Source organism: Chiloscyllium plagiosum, chromosome 2 (assembly GCF_004010195.1).
Source record: "Chiloscyllium plagiosum isolate BGI_BamShark_2017 chromosome 2, ASM401019v2, whole genome shotgun sequence".
NCBI classification, from domain to species: Eukaryota; Metazoa; Chordata; class Chondrichthyes; order Orectolobiformes; family Hemiscylliidae; genus Chiloscyllium; species Chiloscyllium plagiosum.
This window is the reverse complement of record NC_057711.1, coordinates 137,587,260-137,607,206: the sequence shown is the minus strand read 5'-3', so window position 1 is coordinate 137,607,206 and position 19,947 is coordinate 137,587,260. Positions and strand designations below refer to the sequence as shown.

Below are 19,947 nucleotides of genomic sequence, written 5' to 3'. Positions count from 1 at the left end.
CCCTGCCTCCATATTTTCTGCAATAGCATTTTGTGGGGAATCTTATCAAACGCTTTTTTGAAATCCATACAGCTTCCCAGAGCCATCCTAAGATAAATCCCATCTGGCCAAGGGGACTTATCTGTAAAGAAACAGAAATCACAATTTCACACAGGGGAAGAACAAACTGATTTATTTGAGCTCATAAACCCTACCTGCACAAGTCGTGGAAGAAATGGGCTCTGTTCGATGCCTAGGAGTATATGGATCAATTCCAGAATTGATAACAGTTGGCAAAAAGACATCACAGTTCCAATTGAATGATAGGTGTCCACCAGGCTGTCTTCAATGAAACCACAAGAGATAAAATATTGTTATGACCCAGTTTCTCCCCAAGTGAAAAATATAATCCAAAACGGTTACTGTTTATTCCTCACTGCTTGGTTGCATTCACACAGTGTTAGAAGCTGGGCAATGAATTGATTGAGCTGTCTACCAAGAGTTAGTATGTATTCAGGGACCTGAAGTCAGCAATGAGCACAAACTACAAAGTGGCACATATTATGACTTTGTTCTGTTGCTGATATTGGTTTGATTCAGTGCTGTCAGCCATCCTTTTAATAAATCACTTGACTCTTATTTCCTTGAGTTTACAGCATGCAGTGGCTCCCAGGAATACATTGGCAAAATCTCCACTATCCTTTGGAATGAATCTTCATATCTCATACACATAATGCAAGAAGATCTTTCATGGCCCACAAAAATAAATTATAATGTGCATTAAAGGAAGTTGCTATGTTCCCATAGTATTTGTTTCAAGTTTTGACACAGATATCCCTTCAACCTTGATTTATTCAATCAGGTGGTGGCAACAGGACAGCCTCTCTCAGCCCCTCTACTGTGGATTAAGGAAGCAAGCTGGAATGGAGAACATTATACATACCAGGTGAAATTCTTCAGAATTTAGTCCCTATGCTTGGTCCACGAGGCACATCAACTCCGGAGATTTTCACATCCTACCCAGGTAGCATCATAATCAAAGCTCTGCTCAACCCACTAAACACTGATGCAGTGCACAGTGTTAGTTTCTGTTCATACCCAAACCAAGCTGGCAACGGGTCTGTCCTTCACGAAGCTGGGCATGAGCCATGTGTACTTGCAATTGCGGTTTGATAAGGATACCCAGAAGTATGCTACAACCAATACCCATTTGGGTTTGTGCCAATATATGACACTTCCACTTGGGATATCATCAGCCTGTGCAATTTTTCAGCAGATGGTGGAGAATATTTTACAAGGTTTATCCCAGGTCACCATTTCTCAGGATGAGATGCTAATAACAGGGAAGACCAATAAGGAGCACATGGATATAGTCCTTAGGCACTTCTCTCAGGCAGGTGTGCACCTTAGAAGGGAAAAATGTGTGTTCGAGGCACTCCAAGCAACTTGCTTGGGCTACAGAGGAGCAGACTCACCGAACTGGAGACTTTTCCAGCTGATATACTCTTTTCCAGATATAAACATTCATGTGAACAGCAGAGCAAGGCTAAAAAACACATTCCATTCTGGTTACATACAGATAAGAAGATTCACACGGGACTAAGCAACACCTCCATTCCGGTTAGATTCACACATGTATTGGGACATAATTTTTAACCGTTTCACCACATTCCACTGCTTGGAATTTTACACCACATCCTCTAAGGCACAATATGATCCCAAGCAAGATCTGGTATTGACACGCGATGCCTCCCCGTACAGCATTGGGGTAGTATTAGCTTGCAGATGGAGAGGAACACCCAAAGCATATGCATCCAGGACTCTGGCTAATGCAGAGCGTTAATACGCCCAGATAGAGAAGGAAGGTTTGGCGATTATATTTGGAGTCAGGAAGTTCCACGAATACCTTTATGGACAAAAACTTACAATAATAACAGATCACACACCCTTGCTCGGTCTACATAAAGAGGACAAGGCAGTGCAGCCTATAAGTGTGCATAATTACAAGTTGGAACACCGTCCGGGAGGCCAAGTGATAAACCACCCACTGGCACATACACCACCACTGGTACTGCCACTGGAAGAGTCTGTAATGGTTTTAAATCTTCTTGTCATACTTCTAGTAGTTGACAATGTCAGACTTTGGACGCAGAAAGATCCGGTCCTGGCAAAACTGAAACAGCTGGTGGTGATGGGGGAAACCAAAGGGCCGTCACAACCAGAACAGAAACATTTTTAGACCCAGAGAGATCAGATCACTATAGAGGACGGCATATTATTATAGCGAGCAAGAATGATTGTCCCGAGCAAAGGTCACCGCCAGATACTGGCCAAACTCCACCAGGGTCATCCAGGGGTTTCCCAAAATGCATCAGTTGCCGAGACGTTATGTCTGGTGGCCAGGACTGGATACAGACATAGCTCGGTTGGAGGCGCAGTGCCCAGAGTGCCAACAAGGACAAACATTACCGCCAACAGCTTTCCCACATTCGTGGGACTGGTTGAGTAAACCCCTAGACTCGGTTACACGTTGACTATGCAGGTCCTTTCGTGTGGTCGATGTTATTAGCCACTGTGAACGCCCACTCAAAATGGCTGGACATGCATGAGTTCCTTTGTCAAATAGGATGATGATAGGATAACTGCACACATCTTTTGCAATACATGGACTCACAGAAGTGGTTAGTCACAGATAATGGGCCATCATTTACCAGCAGGGAATTGGAATATTTCCTAAAGTCAAATGGTATTCAACAGTAGGGGAATGGGTCTGGGTGGGTTGCTCTTTGGAGGGTCGGTGTGGACTTGTTGGGCCGAAGGGCCTGCTTCCACACTGTAGGGAATCTAATCTAATCTAATCTCAGGGCCATTCAACAATGATCTGGCAGAAAGAGCAGTCCAAACATTGAAGGCAGACTTAAAGGAACAGCCTACAGCTTCACTTGATACCAAACCGTTCTGATTCCTGTTTGATTATAGGACCATCCCTCATGTTCATACTGGGACAGTTCCAGCAGATTTGCTAATGGGAGAGGACTCCATACCAGGTTAAATATGATCTTCACAGACCTCAGGGTTAGGGTGAAATGGCATCAGGAATGCCTTTGCAGGACACAAGACTCCACTAAGACAGAAGCAGAACAATCCTTACCTTCACCAAACGTCAAGAATCTGGCAGTAATATTTGTCGATATCCATGAGTATCCAACGAACTGTATCAGATTATATGTGAAAAGGTATAAGATCTTCAACCCATATCTGAGAGAAAGAAAACAAGTATAATTTTAAGTTGCTTTTAGAACAGACATTTAACAATATCTAGGTTTGGAGAATACACTATTGGAGTTGGGTGATATTTTTTCTTGCTGCCAGATAAAAATCATAGAATCATACAATCCCTTCAGCTCAGCAAGTCCAAACCAACCCTCCAAACAGTATCCCACCCACCGATTTTTACCCCTGACTAAGCACCTAACCTATACATCCCTGAACACTGTGGGCAATTTAGCATGGCCAATTCACCTCACCTGCACATCTGTGGATTGTAACATTTGAGGGTGTTAAATCATTCTTTCTAATAAAAACAACATGACAATCTTGTTGGTTCTTTTCAATTATTTGAATGTTATTCTGTCACTTTTGGGTCTCACAGTTGACACTGCCTCCAGGCTTTATTTAAAAGAGGAGAATTATTTCATTGTTTACGTGCTCACAATTGCCATTTATAATCTTGTGTCTGGACAGGAATTGACTTGTCCTGGCAACTTTGTAATAGCTACAATTTGGCGCACTGAACTAATGAGTCAGCCAAGAACTGTTTGTACTGTTCCAACTAGAAAGAGAAGTGCAGTGATTGTAACGAGGTCAGCTCAGTGGACATCATAGAAAGTGAATTTCCTGACCGGGGCTGTTAATCTGGTCCAATCAGGGAGCCCTGGCTGACAGATATAAACAGGAATGTCAGAGATACTGTTCACTCTGACAGTTGGCACTGAGGGAGCTGGCTCAGTGTCAAGGACTCTCCACATGTAAATAAAGGGTGACTTGCTGATGGGATACCAGCCTCTGTGGAGTTACTTCAAGAGGGTTTGATCTCCTGGTCTCTTCTTCATTAAGTCTAAAGACTCCAAGTGAAGTGAACGATACTTCTATTTCACCAATAAAACATTTTAGAAACTAGAGATTACTCAATTGGAGGCTACATTTGTGCTAAATCTGCATATAAATTGCTTACTCACTGGCAGTTGGCTGCTGCCATAGTTTCCAAGACAATAGTGGTAACAAGAAAAGAACCAAATGGAATAAATCACAATAACTCCATTTTGGGTTTATGGTGGTTTGTAGCTGATGATTTGTATGGTACAGTAAGTTGCTCATTAATAGAATAGATGTTTGTTTTTATAGCATTGTATTTGTGTGTGTGTCAAGAGAAATAGGCTCTGATATTTGAAAATATATATTATTCCTTACTGCCACAAGATTTATTTTACTTAAATTGCCTAATTTTGACACACTACCCCATCTGGAAAACGTCTCTGCTCTTGAAGCCTGAGGGAATAATTATTCAATAACTGTGTCATAGGGTGAACTCTACACTCCATGTCTGAATTGTATTGCTTTCCCAACTATGTACCTGAGGCAGCATGAAGACATTTGGAGATACTCTAAGAGCAAGGAGAAAATGAAAACCAATTCCTTTCTCCGGAGATAAATCATAATACCAGCCATTAATTTTTGATACCACAAAATGCATGTGTTCTAAGTGAATTGAAGTGTCACAATTTGTAAATGACATGTTGTGGCAACTCACATACTTTAAAAGTGGTACCCATGCTGGGTATTAAAATACACAAGATAGAACGAGAAGTGAATGAGATTCTGATGAAGGAAATCATTTAGGTCTTTGATCACTGACATCAAGCAATTGGTGAGTCACTCTGCCCACTGCCTAACTCATAACTGTCCCCATTGAAGATCAGTACCATTATAGTTTTGAGATTAATTTAACAATTCCCATGTTTGACACAAGAATTATATAGTGGCTGAACTAAAGTTGCAGAACTAATTTCTCAAAGTCCATCATAATCTGTAAAATTTGTATTCTGGTCTTGAGATACACAAATATTGTTGTTTACTTTATGGGTTTGAGAAAAGACTAGTAAGCAATATGAAAGATAACGCAGAAGTCTTCAGCAGGCATTTAAATGGAAAATGTGGCATAAAGAGGTGTAGAGCCATTTATGGTTCAACGGGGAGAGTCTGTGATGGTAGTGGTGAGGACACAGTTATGATACAAAGGAATACTTTGCACCTGTCTTGAGTAAGGAGGAAGGTGCTGCCGAAGGTGTTGTGAGAACAGGATTCACTATATAGGACAAACAGGAAGACAGCTAACGATCCGCATCCACGAACATCAACTAGCCACGAAACAACACGACCAGCTATCCCTAGTAGCCACACACGCAGACGACAAGCAACATGAATTTGACTGGGACAACACTACCATTATAGGGCAAGCCAAACAAAGAACAGCCAGGGAATTCCTAGAAGCATGGCACTCATCCACAAACTCCATCAACAAACACAGCGACTTGGACCCAATATACCGGCCACTACAGTGGACAGCTGAAACTGACAACCGGAAGTGGCAGGGACAGGCCACTATAAATGCCGGAGGAACCACCACAGAAGCGCTTCACAGGAGGCTCCCAAGCACTGAGGATGTCACCTAGACAGGGGACGAAACGTTTGCAACAAAAACTTCCAGCTCGGCGAACAGAACCACAGCAACGAGCACCCGAGCTACAAATCTTCTCACAAACTTTGAAGAACAGGATTCAGTTTGACAGTCAATTTACTCTCCGACTCAATTCTGATGGTTGGGTCACGAGAACATAAGAAATAGGAGCGGGAGTAGACCATCTGGCCCCTCGAACCCGACCCGCCATTCAATAAGATCATGGCTGATTATTTTTGTGGATTCAACTGCTACATTGGGCAAAGCATTCCACAGATTCACGATCCTTTGGGGCCTAAATCTGCTCCCCCTTATTTTAAGTCTATACCCCCTAGTTCTAGTTTCACCCGCAAGTGGAAACAACCTCCCTGCTTCTATCTTGTCTATTCCCTTCATAATTGAGTACATCTCTAGATGATTCCCCCCTTATTCTTCCAAATTCCATTGAGTATAATCAATCTCATCTCATAAGCTAACTCTCTCAACTCAGGAATCAACGTAGTGAACCTCCTCTGCACTCCCTCTATGCCAGTACATACTTTCTCAAGTTAGGAGACCAAACCTGTACACAGTACTCCATGCGAAGGTAGCCTCACTAGCATCCAATACTAATGCCGCATAACCTACCTGTTTTTAAACTCCATCCCTCTAGCAATGGAGGACAATATTTCATTTGCCTTCTAAAGTACTGCATTGGTTTGCCATTGCCCTCGGTAGGCCAGCTGACCAGGAGAATATCCTACTCTTACTACCTGCCATCAGGCTGATAATCAACCGGTTTAGCCACATTTGGCCATCATGTCCTGCCAGGGAATCCAACCGTGGAGATTCCAGCCTGCAGGCACTCCTATTCAAAGAGTAGATAGGCTAAAAGATTATCAAGGACAGGCTTTAGAAAGTACTTAAAGTCTATAAGTCACTAGATGCATTCATTGATAGCAAGTGAAGGATGGAAACAGTAGTGGTATTGCCAAAATTTTACAATTTTCCTGAGATAAAGAGGTAGTGCCTGAGGGCTGGAAAATTGCCAAAAGAAAAGCTGTTAACCTAGCAATGACAGACCAATTGGTTTAACATTTGTGGGTGGAAAAGCTTTTAGGAATGATAATTCAGGTCATAATCAACAGTTATGTTGACAAATTTGGATTATTAAGGGGTGTTGGAGAAATAGTTGTGACATAATTGAACTAGTAAATCTAGGCGAATGGCCTGGGGACATTGATTCAAATCCTGGTCGTCAAGTACTCATCTCAGTTAACCAGAGAATGTACTGGCACACTGGAGGTGACCATAAATGTTATTGTTCATATCTGCCCTTGTTGAGAGCTGGCTGCTAAAATATTGAAAATGGTCACAATTTTCCAGGATCTCATTGCTAATCTGGTGAGGGGTGGGGGGAGAAGGAGGTTTTATGTTGAGGAAACTCATTGGAAGAGGAACATAGTTTTCTGAGAGTTTAGTGAAAGGCTGATTTCACCACTGTACCAAGTCACTTCTCCATTTCCAATGATGTATCTTATCCCTGACAGAAAATAACCCACAGCTATGGAAATAATACAGAATAGACAAGAAACTGTGCAACTTACACTGCCTTCAAACTAAAACCAAAACCAGTCAACCTCCTAAAGCTTCAGGATCCAGATCACAATTGTGTGTGCGCTCAATCTGAATAGGTCATTGTTGGCTCTTTCCCCAAAATGTACAAGATTAACATCGTAACACCATGAGGCTGCTCTGCACTGCTCCATGCAGAATTATTACTGTGTGTCTATGACTACTGAAGCTGAGTGCATGACTTCAGCAGGCTACTCATTCATAACGTTTGAGACCAAGTTGGCTAATCATATGCTCTTTAAAAATATTAAAAGAAACAGGGATTAATGTGAGAGCAGATAATTCTGATACATAGGTAATAGTGACATAGGTACTGGTACCTTGGCCAACAAGCAGGTGGGACTTGTTTAGTTTGGGATTATGTTTGGCATGGACTGGTTGGACTGAAGGGTGAGTTGCCATGCTGTATGACTCTGGGACTCTACTACTTTAATAGCCTTATTTTCTGCTACAATTTCTATAACAAATCTGTTATTAAACCAGTTAATGAAGCTATTTACTCAAGCGTGGTATAGTGTGTATAGCTTTGCTTTTATATTCTTCACACACACTATTTTATTCAACTATTCAGTCAGAAATCAATCATATTAGATTATTGAATATAACTTATGATGCCAAGCACCAATGAGCATCTACCACTATTTGAAATGACTTGCACATGTAGATTTTTTTTTAAATTGGCAAATTGAAAACTATGGAAGTTGGACCCAAATAAACTGGGTGAACAATGTTGCATCTCCTTGGCCAGTTATATTGAAATTTTGAGAAATTCACAGAGCAAGGACTCATGAGGGAATATGAATTCAATGCAAAAATCAGGTAGGAGACAAAGACAAGGAAAGAAAGATTGGATTATGATGTACTGAAGAAAGAAAATTAAAACTGAAAAATTAACATAATTTTTCCAATTTTTAAACCTTCAGTGCGAATTAAAGCCCAAAGGAATGAGACTCTAAATTTCTAACAGTCAATTTTCAATGCGAGAAAGATGGATTGGAAGTAGCTAACAGCTATCATGTTAAAATGGTACTTAGGTAATAGCAAGCATTAGTTTTCTTTGGCAAGTTTAGTTCATCTATATCAATAACCTGTGGGTTACCACTGACCAAGAACTTAACTGGACTAGCCATATAAATACTGTGGCTACAAGAGCAGGTCAAAGGCCATTCACTGTATGGAATAACTCACCTCCTGACACCCAAAGCCTGTCCTAACATCTACAAGGCACAAGTCAGCAGTATGCTAGAATATTCCCCACTTGCTTGGAAGAGTGCAGCTCCAATAACACTCAAGAAGCTGATACAAGCCAGAGCAAACAGCCTGCTTGATTTTATTTCAACATGTGGTGCCACTCAGTGCAGGTGCAACAGCAGTCAAAATGTTTGATTCGACCGGAACAAAGGCTGTCCGCTGGACTGGCATAAAATTCACTATTCACTCCCTCCACCACCAGTGTATTGCAGCAATAGCATGTACCCCCTACAAGATTCACTGCAGAAATTCACCAAAGATGCTTCACTTTAAAACTCATTGTCTGATTTATCTGAGTTGGTTGGGTGGTTGGTTTGTAATGCAGATTGATGCCAAATGCCTGGATTTAATTCTTGTACTGGCTGAGGTTATAATGATGGACTCTCCTCCTCAACCTCTCCCCTCGCCTGAGGTGTGGTGGCCTGCAGATTAAGCTACCACAAGTCATCTTTCTCTGATGGGAGAGAAGATTACGATGACTTTACCTTTACTTAAACACATGACCACTACCATCTAGGATTGCAGCATCAGTTACATCAGAACTGCACTATCTGTTGGTTCACTTCCAAGTCACTCACCATCCTGACTTGGAAATGCATCACTGTTTCTTCAGCGTATCTGGTCAAGATCCCGCCATCGCCTCCCTAACAGTTTGTGGGCATACCAAACAAAATGGACTGCAGTGGTTGAAAAATTCAGCTCCCCACTGCCTCTTGAGGCAAGCAGGTAACAAATGTTGACCATGTGCGAATAACAAAAAAAGTCTAGCTTACAAAGCTTTCGGGCATTTGTTGTATTTCAGTAGGAAAGCAAACATGATACTGCTTATGGAAAGATAGTATTGGAACAGCAGAACGTGATCAGTAAATTCAGGAGCTTTTAATTTAACTCCATGTCTCCGTCTCTCACTGAAGTTTCTATACTAGTTATTCATAAGTACCAATAAATTTCATTATTGTCTCCACTAATATCTTGGAGTATATTGCTCCTTTCCTTCTGAGATCTAACCTTAACCTTTTAACTCTTTAGTTAAGTGAGTAAGCTAAGTGGTAGTTTACATCCATCCCAGTGCTCCAGAGTGCTACATATAATGATTCTGGAAGGTATATACTTTTCAATAACTTTCCTCACAAAAAAAGGTATCAGTTCTAGATTTGTAAGGTAGTGATTTTTGCTTTTGGCTGAAAATCATTCTCTAATTATAGGACATTCTGTACAATGGCTAACCCAAAATCTGCTGCCACTTGGATATACTTCAGGTGCAATAACTTACAACCTCCAGGCCCATAGCTAGAAGTTGAGAAGAGAACTAACTAGCTCTTTATCAACTGGCAAGAGCACCCTAGGAACGTAAACCCCCCCCCCCCCCAGTGCACTATGAATCTTTCTATTCTCTACGATAGGATACTTATACTTTACAGCAGAGTAATTAGCACCATGCTTGACGGTAGCAGCTCAACAGTGCAAGAGTTGATCAGTAATTATCTTAAGTTGTTTTGGGACTGTTGCTGACAGGAGACAGTGACACTTCAAATTCTACTTCTTCAAACTATTAGTTCCTGTTTTCCAACCTATTTAAAAAAACTGCAGTCAAAGAGCAGTCCAGTCGCATTGCCAGGTGGGTATTCAGACAGATACATTCTCCCTTGAGACAAGAGATTGAATTTCCACAAGCAAGTATATCCAGAGGTCAATTAGAGGCTTTTCTGTAATTTGGGAACTGTTTGGAAATTCCTGGCTCTTCTCCAAGGTAAAAGGAGAGACAAATTGGCTTTCTTCCTTTTCATATTTTGTTCTGCTTATGTAAAAAAGCTTCTAAAATTACATGTGAATTGTTATCAATTCGAAACTTGTAAAATCTTTAATTAGCCTTAACTCCGTGAGGATAACTAAGTAATTTACTTTATTTTTGTTTTGATTTGCACCATTAATTCACTGTCACTCTGTTTCGTCTTAGCTCAGTTTAGATCCATTAAAGTTGTTAAATCAATCAGACAAAGTACATTTGGTACTTCATGCTGAAGATGTGGCATCTTGGGGAAAATAAGCATTATTGGGAAACATGATTTGGAGATACCAACCACCTGACGAAGGAGCGACGCTCCGAAAGCTAGTGCTTCCAATTAAACCTGTTGGCCTATAGCCTGGGGTTGTGTGATTTTTAATATTATTGGGAGAAAGTGAACACTGCAGATGCTGGAGATCAGAGTCGAAAAGTGCAGTGCTGGAAAAGCACAGCAGGTCAGGCAGCATTCGAGGAGCAGGAGAGTTGACGTTCCTGCTCCTTGGATGCTGCCTGACCTGCTCTGCTTTTCCACTACCACACTTTCCGACGATGAAAATAAACATATTGTCCATCTTTAAATTGCCCTGGAGGAGAAAGTGATGGTGAATACTTTCAGACACCCCTGCAGTTCATTTGGTGGAAATACTTCTGTGATGGGGATGGTCTTCACCCGATCATGCTGGGACCAGTGGTAGATACATTAGCAACATTTAACAGGCATTTGGACAGACACATGAACAGGCAAAGAATAGAGGGATATAGAACATGTGCAGGCAGGTGGGATTAGTTTAGAATAGAATCATGGTCAACACAGACATGATGGGCCAATAAGCCTATTCCTGTGTTGTATTGTTTTATGTTCAATGTTCTTGGTTAGCTAAAGTGAAACAGAAATAGAGACAAGTAGGTTTTTTTGAGTTCACAAGATGCAATGAGTGGAGTGCCAACAGAAGCAATGCTTGGGGCTCAAGTATTTACAATCTATATCAACGTCTTGGGGGATGAAGGGATAAAGTGTATGGTTACTAAATTTGCCGATGATGCAAAGGTATGTGGGAAAGTAAGTAGTGAACAGTCTGCAAAGAAACACAGATAAAGTGAAAAAACAAACAATGGAGTTGCTGCAGCTACCCATAGCTAAAGTTGACTTAAAATGGCTGCCAGGAGCTTTTAGCTGAAACAAGATTGCCAAAAGGGGTTGGCAGCTACATATAACAGATGTTCACAGCCAGACTGTGGCCTCCATAGAGGGTCACCAGATAAGATAATGAAAGATCTCAGTGAGAGAAGACAGGGGAGTATAGTCAATAAGGCATCCCTGATAACTGAGACACAGATGAAAACTTTTTTTTTTAGCAAACTATTATAAAAGTTTCATATACAGTAGAAGGGGAAACTGCGCACACACATACACAGAAACACACAACACACACACTTTTGGTAAATTACACCTTGGGGAATTTAATTAGATTTCTGTAGACAGGCAGCTCTAAGCACATGAGCATTTTTGATAAGAAAGCATCCTTGAAAAACTTACAAAAGAGACATTTAGTAACAAGCAGCCTGAAGTTTACAGTTTAGCAAGAGCCAAAAGAAAAGTATAATCCCACAATAATGTATAGTCATACTGTCATTGTTATTACATATTAAACATACCCATATGAGTACTGTGAAATTAAAAATGCAACCTTCAAACTTCCATGCAGGGATTTAGTTGAATTCTATGAGCAGCCAACTATAGACAGTAAAAAGAGACCCCACCCACATTAGCATGGAAGATGGAGCAACAAATAGTGTAAACAGAAAACCGCTAAGAGAGCAAAAGAGTTTGTAAAACTTTGAAAATAAACAATTGCAGCTTCACAGCTCTGCTCGCAGAGAGTTGTGAAAGTGACTGAATTTCATCGTTATCAATAGAGTTTAAATATGTTTTATCTAGTAGGGAAATCAGTGGGGCAGGTATTTGAAGCAAAGACAGTGAGGGGATGGTCCCCCTCCAGAATCAAACTTCTGTTTTGAACCAATTTGCAAGATAGAGAGAAGCTATTCCTCATCAAAGGATTATAACATTAGATGTAATTATATAAGTTCATATATAACTAACTTTATATTATACATTTGACGGCAATTCATAGAAATTAGCATTATTTTGTAGCTCCTATTAGAAGGAATATAAATTGTTTTAAAGAATTTGAAAAAAACCATTAGTGATAAGTCAGTAACAATTAATGCGATGTAGCTGGCAAATGTCTGAGAAGGAGAATATTGGAATGCGAATGAATACAGCATACATTGTAAAATTCCAATGACTAGTGATAAGGGTGTCTGGTAAACATCATGAGATCATGGAAGGACCTAGGGCTATCCATAGAGATGTCCATCATTGATCAAGTGTTTGCAGGATTAGATGTACAGATTGAGGGAGACATGGCTAACAATGTCATCAATGTTGCAGGTAATTATTGTAACGTGAAACATATAGAAATGCTATATTTGACTGGGAGGACAAGAGTGTTCATTTGAAAACTGATCCAGGAACCTCTCCCATGCTAAAGAGCTCTGAGTAATGATCAGCTTGTGCTGCTAGACACAGGAATAAAGACTCCTTCGACATGTCTCACTCCGCGAGTCGTATACTGTGGGAAAATGTTAGTCTCTCCACTTTGGCTGGAAGACTAGAAAAGCACATTCTTCAAAAGGACAGAGACTGCAGAACTCTGCAGGATGGAAGGACCTAGGTGACCTGGTCTTTTAGGTAGTACATGTCCTGAGCAGGAGCTGCTGCCGAGGAAGCCTTGATGAATCGTAAATTGATTAAGTTAACAAGAAGATGGTAGTGATCATGATATAAGTTAAATATACCTCAAGTTCTGAAACAAGTACTGTGAGATATCACAGTAGCAAGCAAAGGCTTTTCACAAATTGCACTTTCTAAATCAACAAAGTATAGATTATCCTTATAAAAACAGACTCACCAATGGTAAACATAGCAATGAGAATTCTCAGCTGAGATATCGCACGCTTAACATGGAGAAAAAACCCTCAGCACCACCTCGATAATCAGGAAACATTTCCACTCCAAGTGAATTAAATACAGTTTTTATATTCATTTTTACAACTTCACAACAAATTAGCCAACTAATAAAACAATAACATGAATTTGTCACTCATTGTACATCTTCATTCATTGAATTCTGTAGAAAGGGAAAGCAGACAAGGTGTGAATAAGGTGACCAATTTGATGTTGCCTGTTTTTAACTGATGATGGAACTTCAAGTTAGACAGGTTTGTCAGAATGAGTTAAGTGCAGCAACCCTATGTATCAATGTTGCTTTTCTCTTTCCCAGCACAATCTCTTTGTTGACCGCTGAGATTATGAAGTACCATCAAATTATAGGTGGCTCCTTACCCTGTAGATTTACTATTCCCAGAAATGGTTTATGAGTAGACAAGTTATTTTATCTTGGGCCTTTATAACAACGTTTATCTGAGTAATGCTTTTAATATTCAGCATTATGAAACAAAATGTGAAAATGTGCCTGTGGGAGAAAATACAGGTCCCAGCTTCCTCATGGCCACAAAACAGGCAACACAAAATGTCTGCACTTAGCCACTAAGAGTAACCACAATGCTTCAAGTTGGCCACACCAGCCGCCCCAGACATCACACATACCTCAAGACATGACGCATCCAGCCCCAGACCAAGAGAATATACTTCTTCAGATTAACTGATAGTGAGCCTCACAATCCACAATAGCCCATAGCTGTGTCCTTAGGGCACAATTGCTCCCATTAGGGGTCAAGCCTTCGCAAAGAGTACCCAGACAAGGAGGTACCAAAGATACTTCGCTTGCCCTCTCAACAATACACACACATTGATACCAGGATGAAACCCAGTAACACCTACTCCAGCCAAGGATCGGAATCTCCTGAGTCAATCAAGAAACTCATTGTCAGACACCAGACAGTTGAATCTTTTCAATGAATGAACTTTATTTCTCTTTGTTGTACAACTCACACCATTGTCTCATAATTCACACTTCAATGTTGTAAGGGTATAACACTCCACTGTATTCTCTGTTCGGGGAAGAAGCTGTAGTTCCTTCTGAACAGCCTGTCAGTGACTGTTTCAGTGGGATCAAGTCTCTTCCACAATATCACTGTTTGTTAAATAAATCCTTGTCAGTTGTGTGTTTTGATCTCTGATTAATTGGGCTAAATTCTCCGACAGTGCCATTTGAAGAGGTAAGAGAACATGTGACCAAAGGCTTGGTAGTTTTATGGGAGAGCATTAAAGTGAAGAAACAGGTGAGGATACAAGTAGGTTTCAGGAATAAATTCCACCGCTTAGAAAAAAAATGAAAGTGAGAATTCACAAGAGTCTGGGTGAAGGAAACTCAGAGGGTTGAAGAGCGAAAGTGATGCAGGGATAGGAAGGAGTGAGATCATAGAGTAATTTGAAAGCAAGGATGAACAAGGGGATTAGGAAAAGTGAGGACCGCAGATGCTGGAGATCAGAGTCAAATGATGTTGTGCTGGAAAAGTACAGCTGGTCAGGTAGCATCCAAGCTGAAGCTGAAGAGCCTCCGGGCAGTTAATTATAACCTTACTGCAAAGCCCCTTCCAAGAGTGTCCACCTTGAAGAAGGTCTCCTCCTCTCTCCACAAGGATCTCAGTGAGTCTCTCTCTCTCTCACTGCACCCCTCACCCCCTCTCTCTCCCCCCCCAAGGACATCTCCTGTGCCCTGAAGCTCTTCAGCCACGTCTTGAAGTCCTCAGATGCTGCCTGACCAGCTGTGCTTTTCCAGCACCACACTCTTCAACTCTGAACATGGGGATTAACCAACGTAACAGCCTGTGCAGGTAGTTAATTGTGAAAAAGAAGTAAAATGAGAGATGATTACAGATGTCAAAATAGTCAAACCTCTTGAAAGAAGTCAATCAATGAACTCAAAATCAATATTAGGTGATGATACTGGCTCGAAGGACTGGACCACATATGTGCCCTCCTGCTAGACTTGGAAATGTGTCAGAAACATTCTAAGTCTAGTTTGCCTCAGTAGGAAGTGACTCTGTAACCTTTAAGAGTAGACTCTCAAATAGAAAGATCCTTCCCTATCTTTTACAGTCTATCCTTCTGTATATATTCTGTATATATTACAGAATAATAATAATAATAACTCACGTGGGGTGAGTTGCAATTATCACAAGCATACCTGAAGCAGAATCACTTGATAACTGTATGCTTGGTATAGAGTGAAATGGATCAGTTTCCTGAATAAGAGCATAACACATGGTAAATGGTAAATGGAATTAATGTAGTTTGTTGATCAGCGAAGACATGGTGGGCCTCATCATTTCCTGATGAAGGGTTCCAGCCTGAAACATTGATTTTCCTGCTCCTCGGATGCTGCCTGACCTGCCATGCATTTCCAGTACCACTCTAATCTTGACTCTAATCTCTAATCCCCTTGTTCATCTCACTTTCACTACGATGGGCCAAAGTGCCTGTTTCTATGATGTATGTCTTTATGACTCTATGACATAGGATCAAAGTGAGGCCATTGGGCCAGATGCAGTGCAGATATTTGCCAGAGATACTTGGACAGCACCATCCAAACCCACAAACACTTCCATCCAGGAAGACAAGGGCAGCAGATACATGGGAACCTCTAAGTTCTTCTGCAAGCCACTCCACATCCTGACTTGAAAATATGTCATCGTTCCTTCATTGTCACTGGTCAAAAACCCTCCCCAAGGGCTTTGTGGGTCTACCTACAATGGACAACCACAGTTCAAGAAGGCAGCTCACCACCTCCTTCTAAAGGGCAAGCAGAGATGGGCAATAAAAGGTGCCCCATCCATCAATGCCCAAGTGCCATGAGTGAACAAAATAAAGGTGGCAATTGCTAATTAAATAAAGTGAGCATTGAATCACCTGATGGCCTTTACTCACTCCTTTATGTTTGCACGCGCTTGCCACATCAGTTATTATTCTGATCTCATACTGTGGCAGGCCCAGTTGTGCTTAATTACATAGCTCTGTTCAATTATTTTTTAAACACTTCTATGCACATTCATAGATAGACACCGCTTTACGAACTGTTTATTAAGTCATTTGTAAAACAAAACCTGTCATTTTGATCTCTGATATTTCAATGTTAATTCATTCAGGCTTGACTATGAATTCTTCTTCATGTTATATCACTCACTGGGAGATAACTGGGATAAAGTGACGACTGCAGATGCTGGAGATCAAAGCTGAAAAATGTGTTGTTGGAAAAGCGCAGCAGATAACTGGGATGTCCACCACATCCTGGAATTAACTCCGAAGGCAGAATAGATCATGCTGCCAGAGAACCGTATGTGCAGCCTACTCCATTTGATAAAATGTGTCTCAAATTATATTCAGAAGCAAGGGATGTTGCAGGATACTGACATAGTTCTCAATCGAACAACATTGTCCAAAATCACAGTGCTGTATCAGATCCTTGTCTGCTTGTGCAGCATCAGAAAATCACCCACACTGCCCATTAAAAGTTCAAGTTTAGTCAACTCCTGAAAGGAAAACAAACAAAGGAATCCTACATTTTCACAGATTCTCAGTGTGAACTTAGAAACTGTTAACTGATGTGGAAGGGTGCTTTACCGAGACTTCAGTATTCATTGGGGTAGAGTGAGTGAGCGGTGATGGTCCCTGAGTGTTTGCAGATATCCATGCAACCAGCTAAAAAGCGAATCTTTGACAGAATTGAACATGATAAGGGAAGAAAGAATGTAAATAGAATGAGCGAGTAGAATTAATATACAATACTAGCACTTATGTCTAAATTTTAAGGCTCAGGTTAGCTGCAGAGTATTTTTTAGGTGATATTTTAGACCTTTGGTATGGGAGCTGCTGCTTTTGACATTCTCCATTATGATGTGGAGGTGCTGGTGTTGGACTAGGGTGTACAAAGTTAAAAATCACACAACATCAGGTTATAGTCCAACAGGTTTATTTGGAAGCACTAGCTTTCGGAGCGCTGCTCCTTCATCAGGTGGTTGATGAGTATTAGATTGTAAGACACAGAATTTATAGCAAAAGTTTAAAGTGTGATGTAACTAAAATTATTGAAAAAGACCTGGATTGTTTGTTAAGTCTCTCATCTTTTAGAATGATCATGTTGGTTTCAGTTCTTTCATATGTAAATCGCAAAACTTTTTTAAAAGTTACGTTCTCAAGTGGACTTCATCTGCCCTGGTCATCAGCCTGAAACATTTGACCAGACCTTCTGGGGAGTGGCAATCCCACAAGTGGTTAGAGTGCCCCCTGGGGTGGAGGTAGGCTACCAGGGTGCAAAGTGATAAAGAGGCAGCAAAGTCTTTAGGGTAGGTCAGGGTGGGGTACAGAAATTATGTTTAATGGGGGGAAGCTGCTGGGGAGGGTTTGTACCATGTGAGGGAGATTCAAGTCAATAGCAGGGTTATAGGGGTGGAGGGATTGGTGTAACAGAGGGACATGGAGTTCAGGATTATACATAGGGAGTGTCAGGTTAGTGTCTAGGGTATGAGGGTCTGGGAGGTTTGTGTGAGTGATTTATGGGATCAGTTTAACAGTTACTCGGGAGTTAGCTTATGTATTTAATAGTCTAACCTTTCCTGAGTAACTGTTTTCCTTAACATAATTGGAATCATTCTCCAGTTGTTATGAAGACTTTCAGGTGGATTCCACAGGATCCCCGAAAGCAACTGTCGTAATCAGGTAATGGTACAGTCACCAGATCACATTAGAGAGCCTGTTCTCTCATTAGAGAGAGAGAGAGAGAACTGGTGGGATAGGTTAACCTGTGGGTTACCACACCTGGCCAGGTTGAGAAGGAGAGTCCTTCATGGTGACCTCAGCCTGTGCAGGAATTGAACCCACACTGTTATCATCACTCTCCAGGGCAAATTCCTGATGAAGGGCTTTTGCCCGACACATCGATTCTCCTGCTCCCCGGATGCTGCCTGACCTGCTGTGCTTTTCCAACATCACACTCTCCACTCTGATCTCCAGCATCTGCAGTCCTCACTTTCGCCCAGGGCAAATCAGCTGTCCAGCCAACTGAACTAGCTAACTACCGAGCATTCTACTCCTCTTTACCTCCCGAACTGCTGAGTATTGCCAACGTGTTCTGCTTTAACTTTTTTTTTAAAAGGTTTCCAACATCGGCAGTCAGTTCAGTTTATGTTAGCTTTTGTCTTGCAATGAGCACCTTGGGTGTAAAACTCCACAATCCTAGCTGTCCGGACGCCTCTTGTCCGCTCGACTCCCTTTTCCTGATCTAGAGAATTACAGGAAACCTATAACTGACATTTCCAAAGCTGATCAAGTTCCAGATTCCCCCGACAAATAATAAAAGAGAAACAATTCAACAAAAAGGCATGCTTTTTCTGACCCATCAGCAGTAACCCAGAAGCTGTTTCATTACCTTGTCCGGGGTGGGCGACTGACCGACTCCTGGTTCTCTGAGCTAAGTGTGGATTTCATTAGCTTCACTTTAAAGACAGTCAGCTTCTCCAGTGAGAGTTCTTAAGGAAGTTAAAGCGACGCATACTTTTCAGGAAGCCTGACGTCAGGACTCCCATGTATGGAAAGTATCTTGTTTCTGGACCAGCAGCAGAAAGCTGGCGATTTGATGAGTGGTGGTTGATTTATAAAAATATACACGCTCACAGGAAATGGCAGAAGCACCTCGTGTTAATGCAAAACCAGCGAGAAAGAAGTTCATCTTTTCACACAACTTATGTTGCGAAACGGGATTTGTTTTGATAAAAGTTTGTGGCTTATTTGGAAACTTTTTAAAAAAAAAATAAGCTTGGTTTTCTGCAGAAAGTTTAGCAGGCACATAGTTTGACAAAGTAAAGCATTAATGTGACAAAGTGGCTTTGGAAACAGTTCAGAGGAGAAATTATTTTAAAGACTGAGCTTCAAAAGCCTTAGTTGGTCAGAGAAGTTGGAGGCTGCACCTCACTATAGGCTTGTGAGCAAAGTTGGTGCTTATGGTTTAGGTCAAGTTGCTATATGGATTCACAACAGGATGAATGATGGGAAAGAGTGATCATTCCTAGGTGTTTTCCAGGCTGGAAAAAAAATTGTAGTGGACATCCCAAGAGATCGGTGCTGACACCCTTGCTTTTCCTGATATATATTAATGATATGAACATAGGAACAGGAGGAGGCCATTCAGCCCTTCGAGAATGCACCTTCGATGAGCCGATCTGCAGCCTTACTCCATATACATACCTTTGGCACATATTTTCTAGACCGCAGTGTAAAGAACACAATTTCCAAATTTGCAGATGATACTAAACTTAGAACTGTCTGAAACTGTGAGGCTGACAGTGTCAAATGTCAAATAAATACATTTGTAGGGTTGATGGATTGGTGGCCGATGGAAGTTCAAAGTGTGACACGATACATCTTGGTTGGAAAAACATGGGGAGAGTACAAAATAAAGAATACTACTCTAAAGCAGTTACTGAGCAGAGAAACCTCAGTATAGAATCATAAAGCTCCTACAGTGTGGAAGAAGGCCTTTCAGCCCATTAAGTCCAA

General features: G+C 41.2%; 1 protein-coding gene across 2 annotated transcripts in view; it reads right to left on the bottom strand.

The window, feature by feature from the left end:
* Positions 1-19,045, bottom strand: part of hacd4 (3-hydroxyacyl-CoA dehydratase 4) — a 34,473-nt gene extending 15,428 nt beyond the window's left edge. The window contains exons 1-3 of one of the 2 annotated variants that reach the window (XM_043718962.1): positions 18,821-19,045; positions 3,131-3,237; positions 195-322 (exon numbers count right to left, since the gene is read on the bottom strand). In XM_043718962.1, the coding sequence (XP_043574897.1) occupies positions 195-322; positions 3,131-3,237; positions 18,821-18,879 (294 nt within the window). In that variant the 5' untranslated portion in view covers positions 18,880-19,045. The remainder of the gene's footprint in view (positions 1-194; positions 323-3,130; positions 3,238-18,820) is intronic. The other variant, XM_043718964.1, reaches the window with a different exon arrangement.
* Between the last annotated feature and the right edge of the window lie 902 nt (positions 19,046-19,947).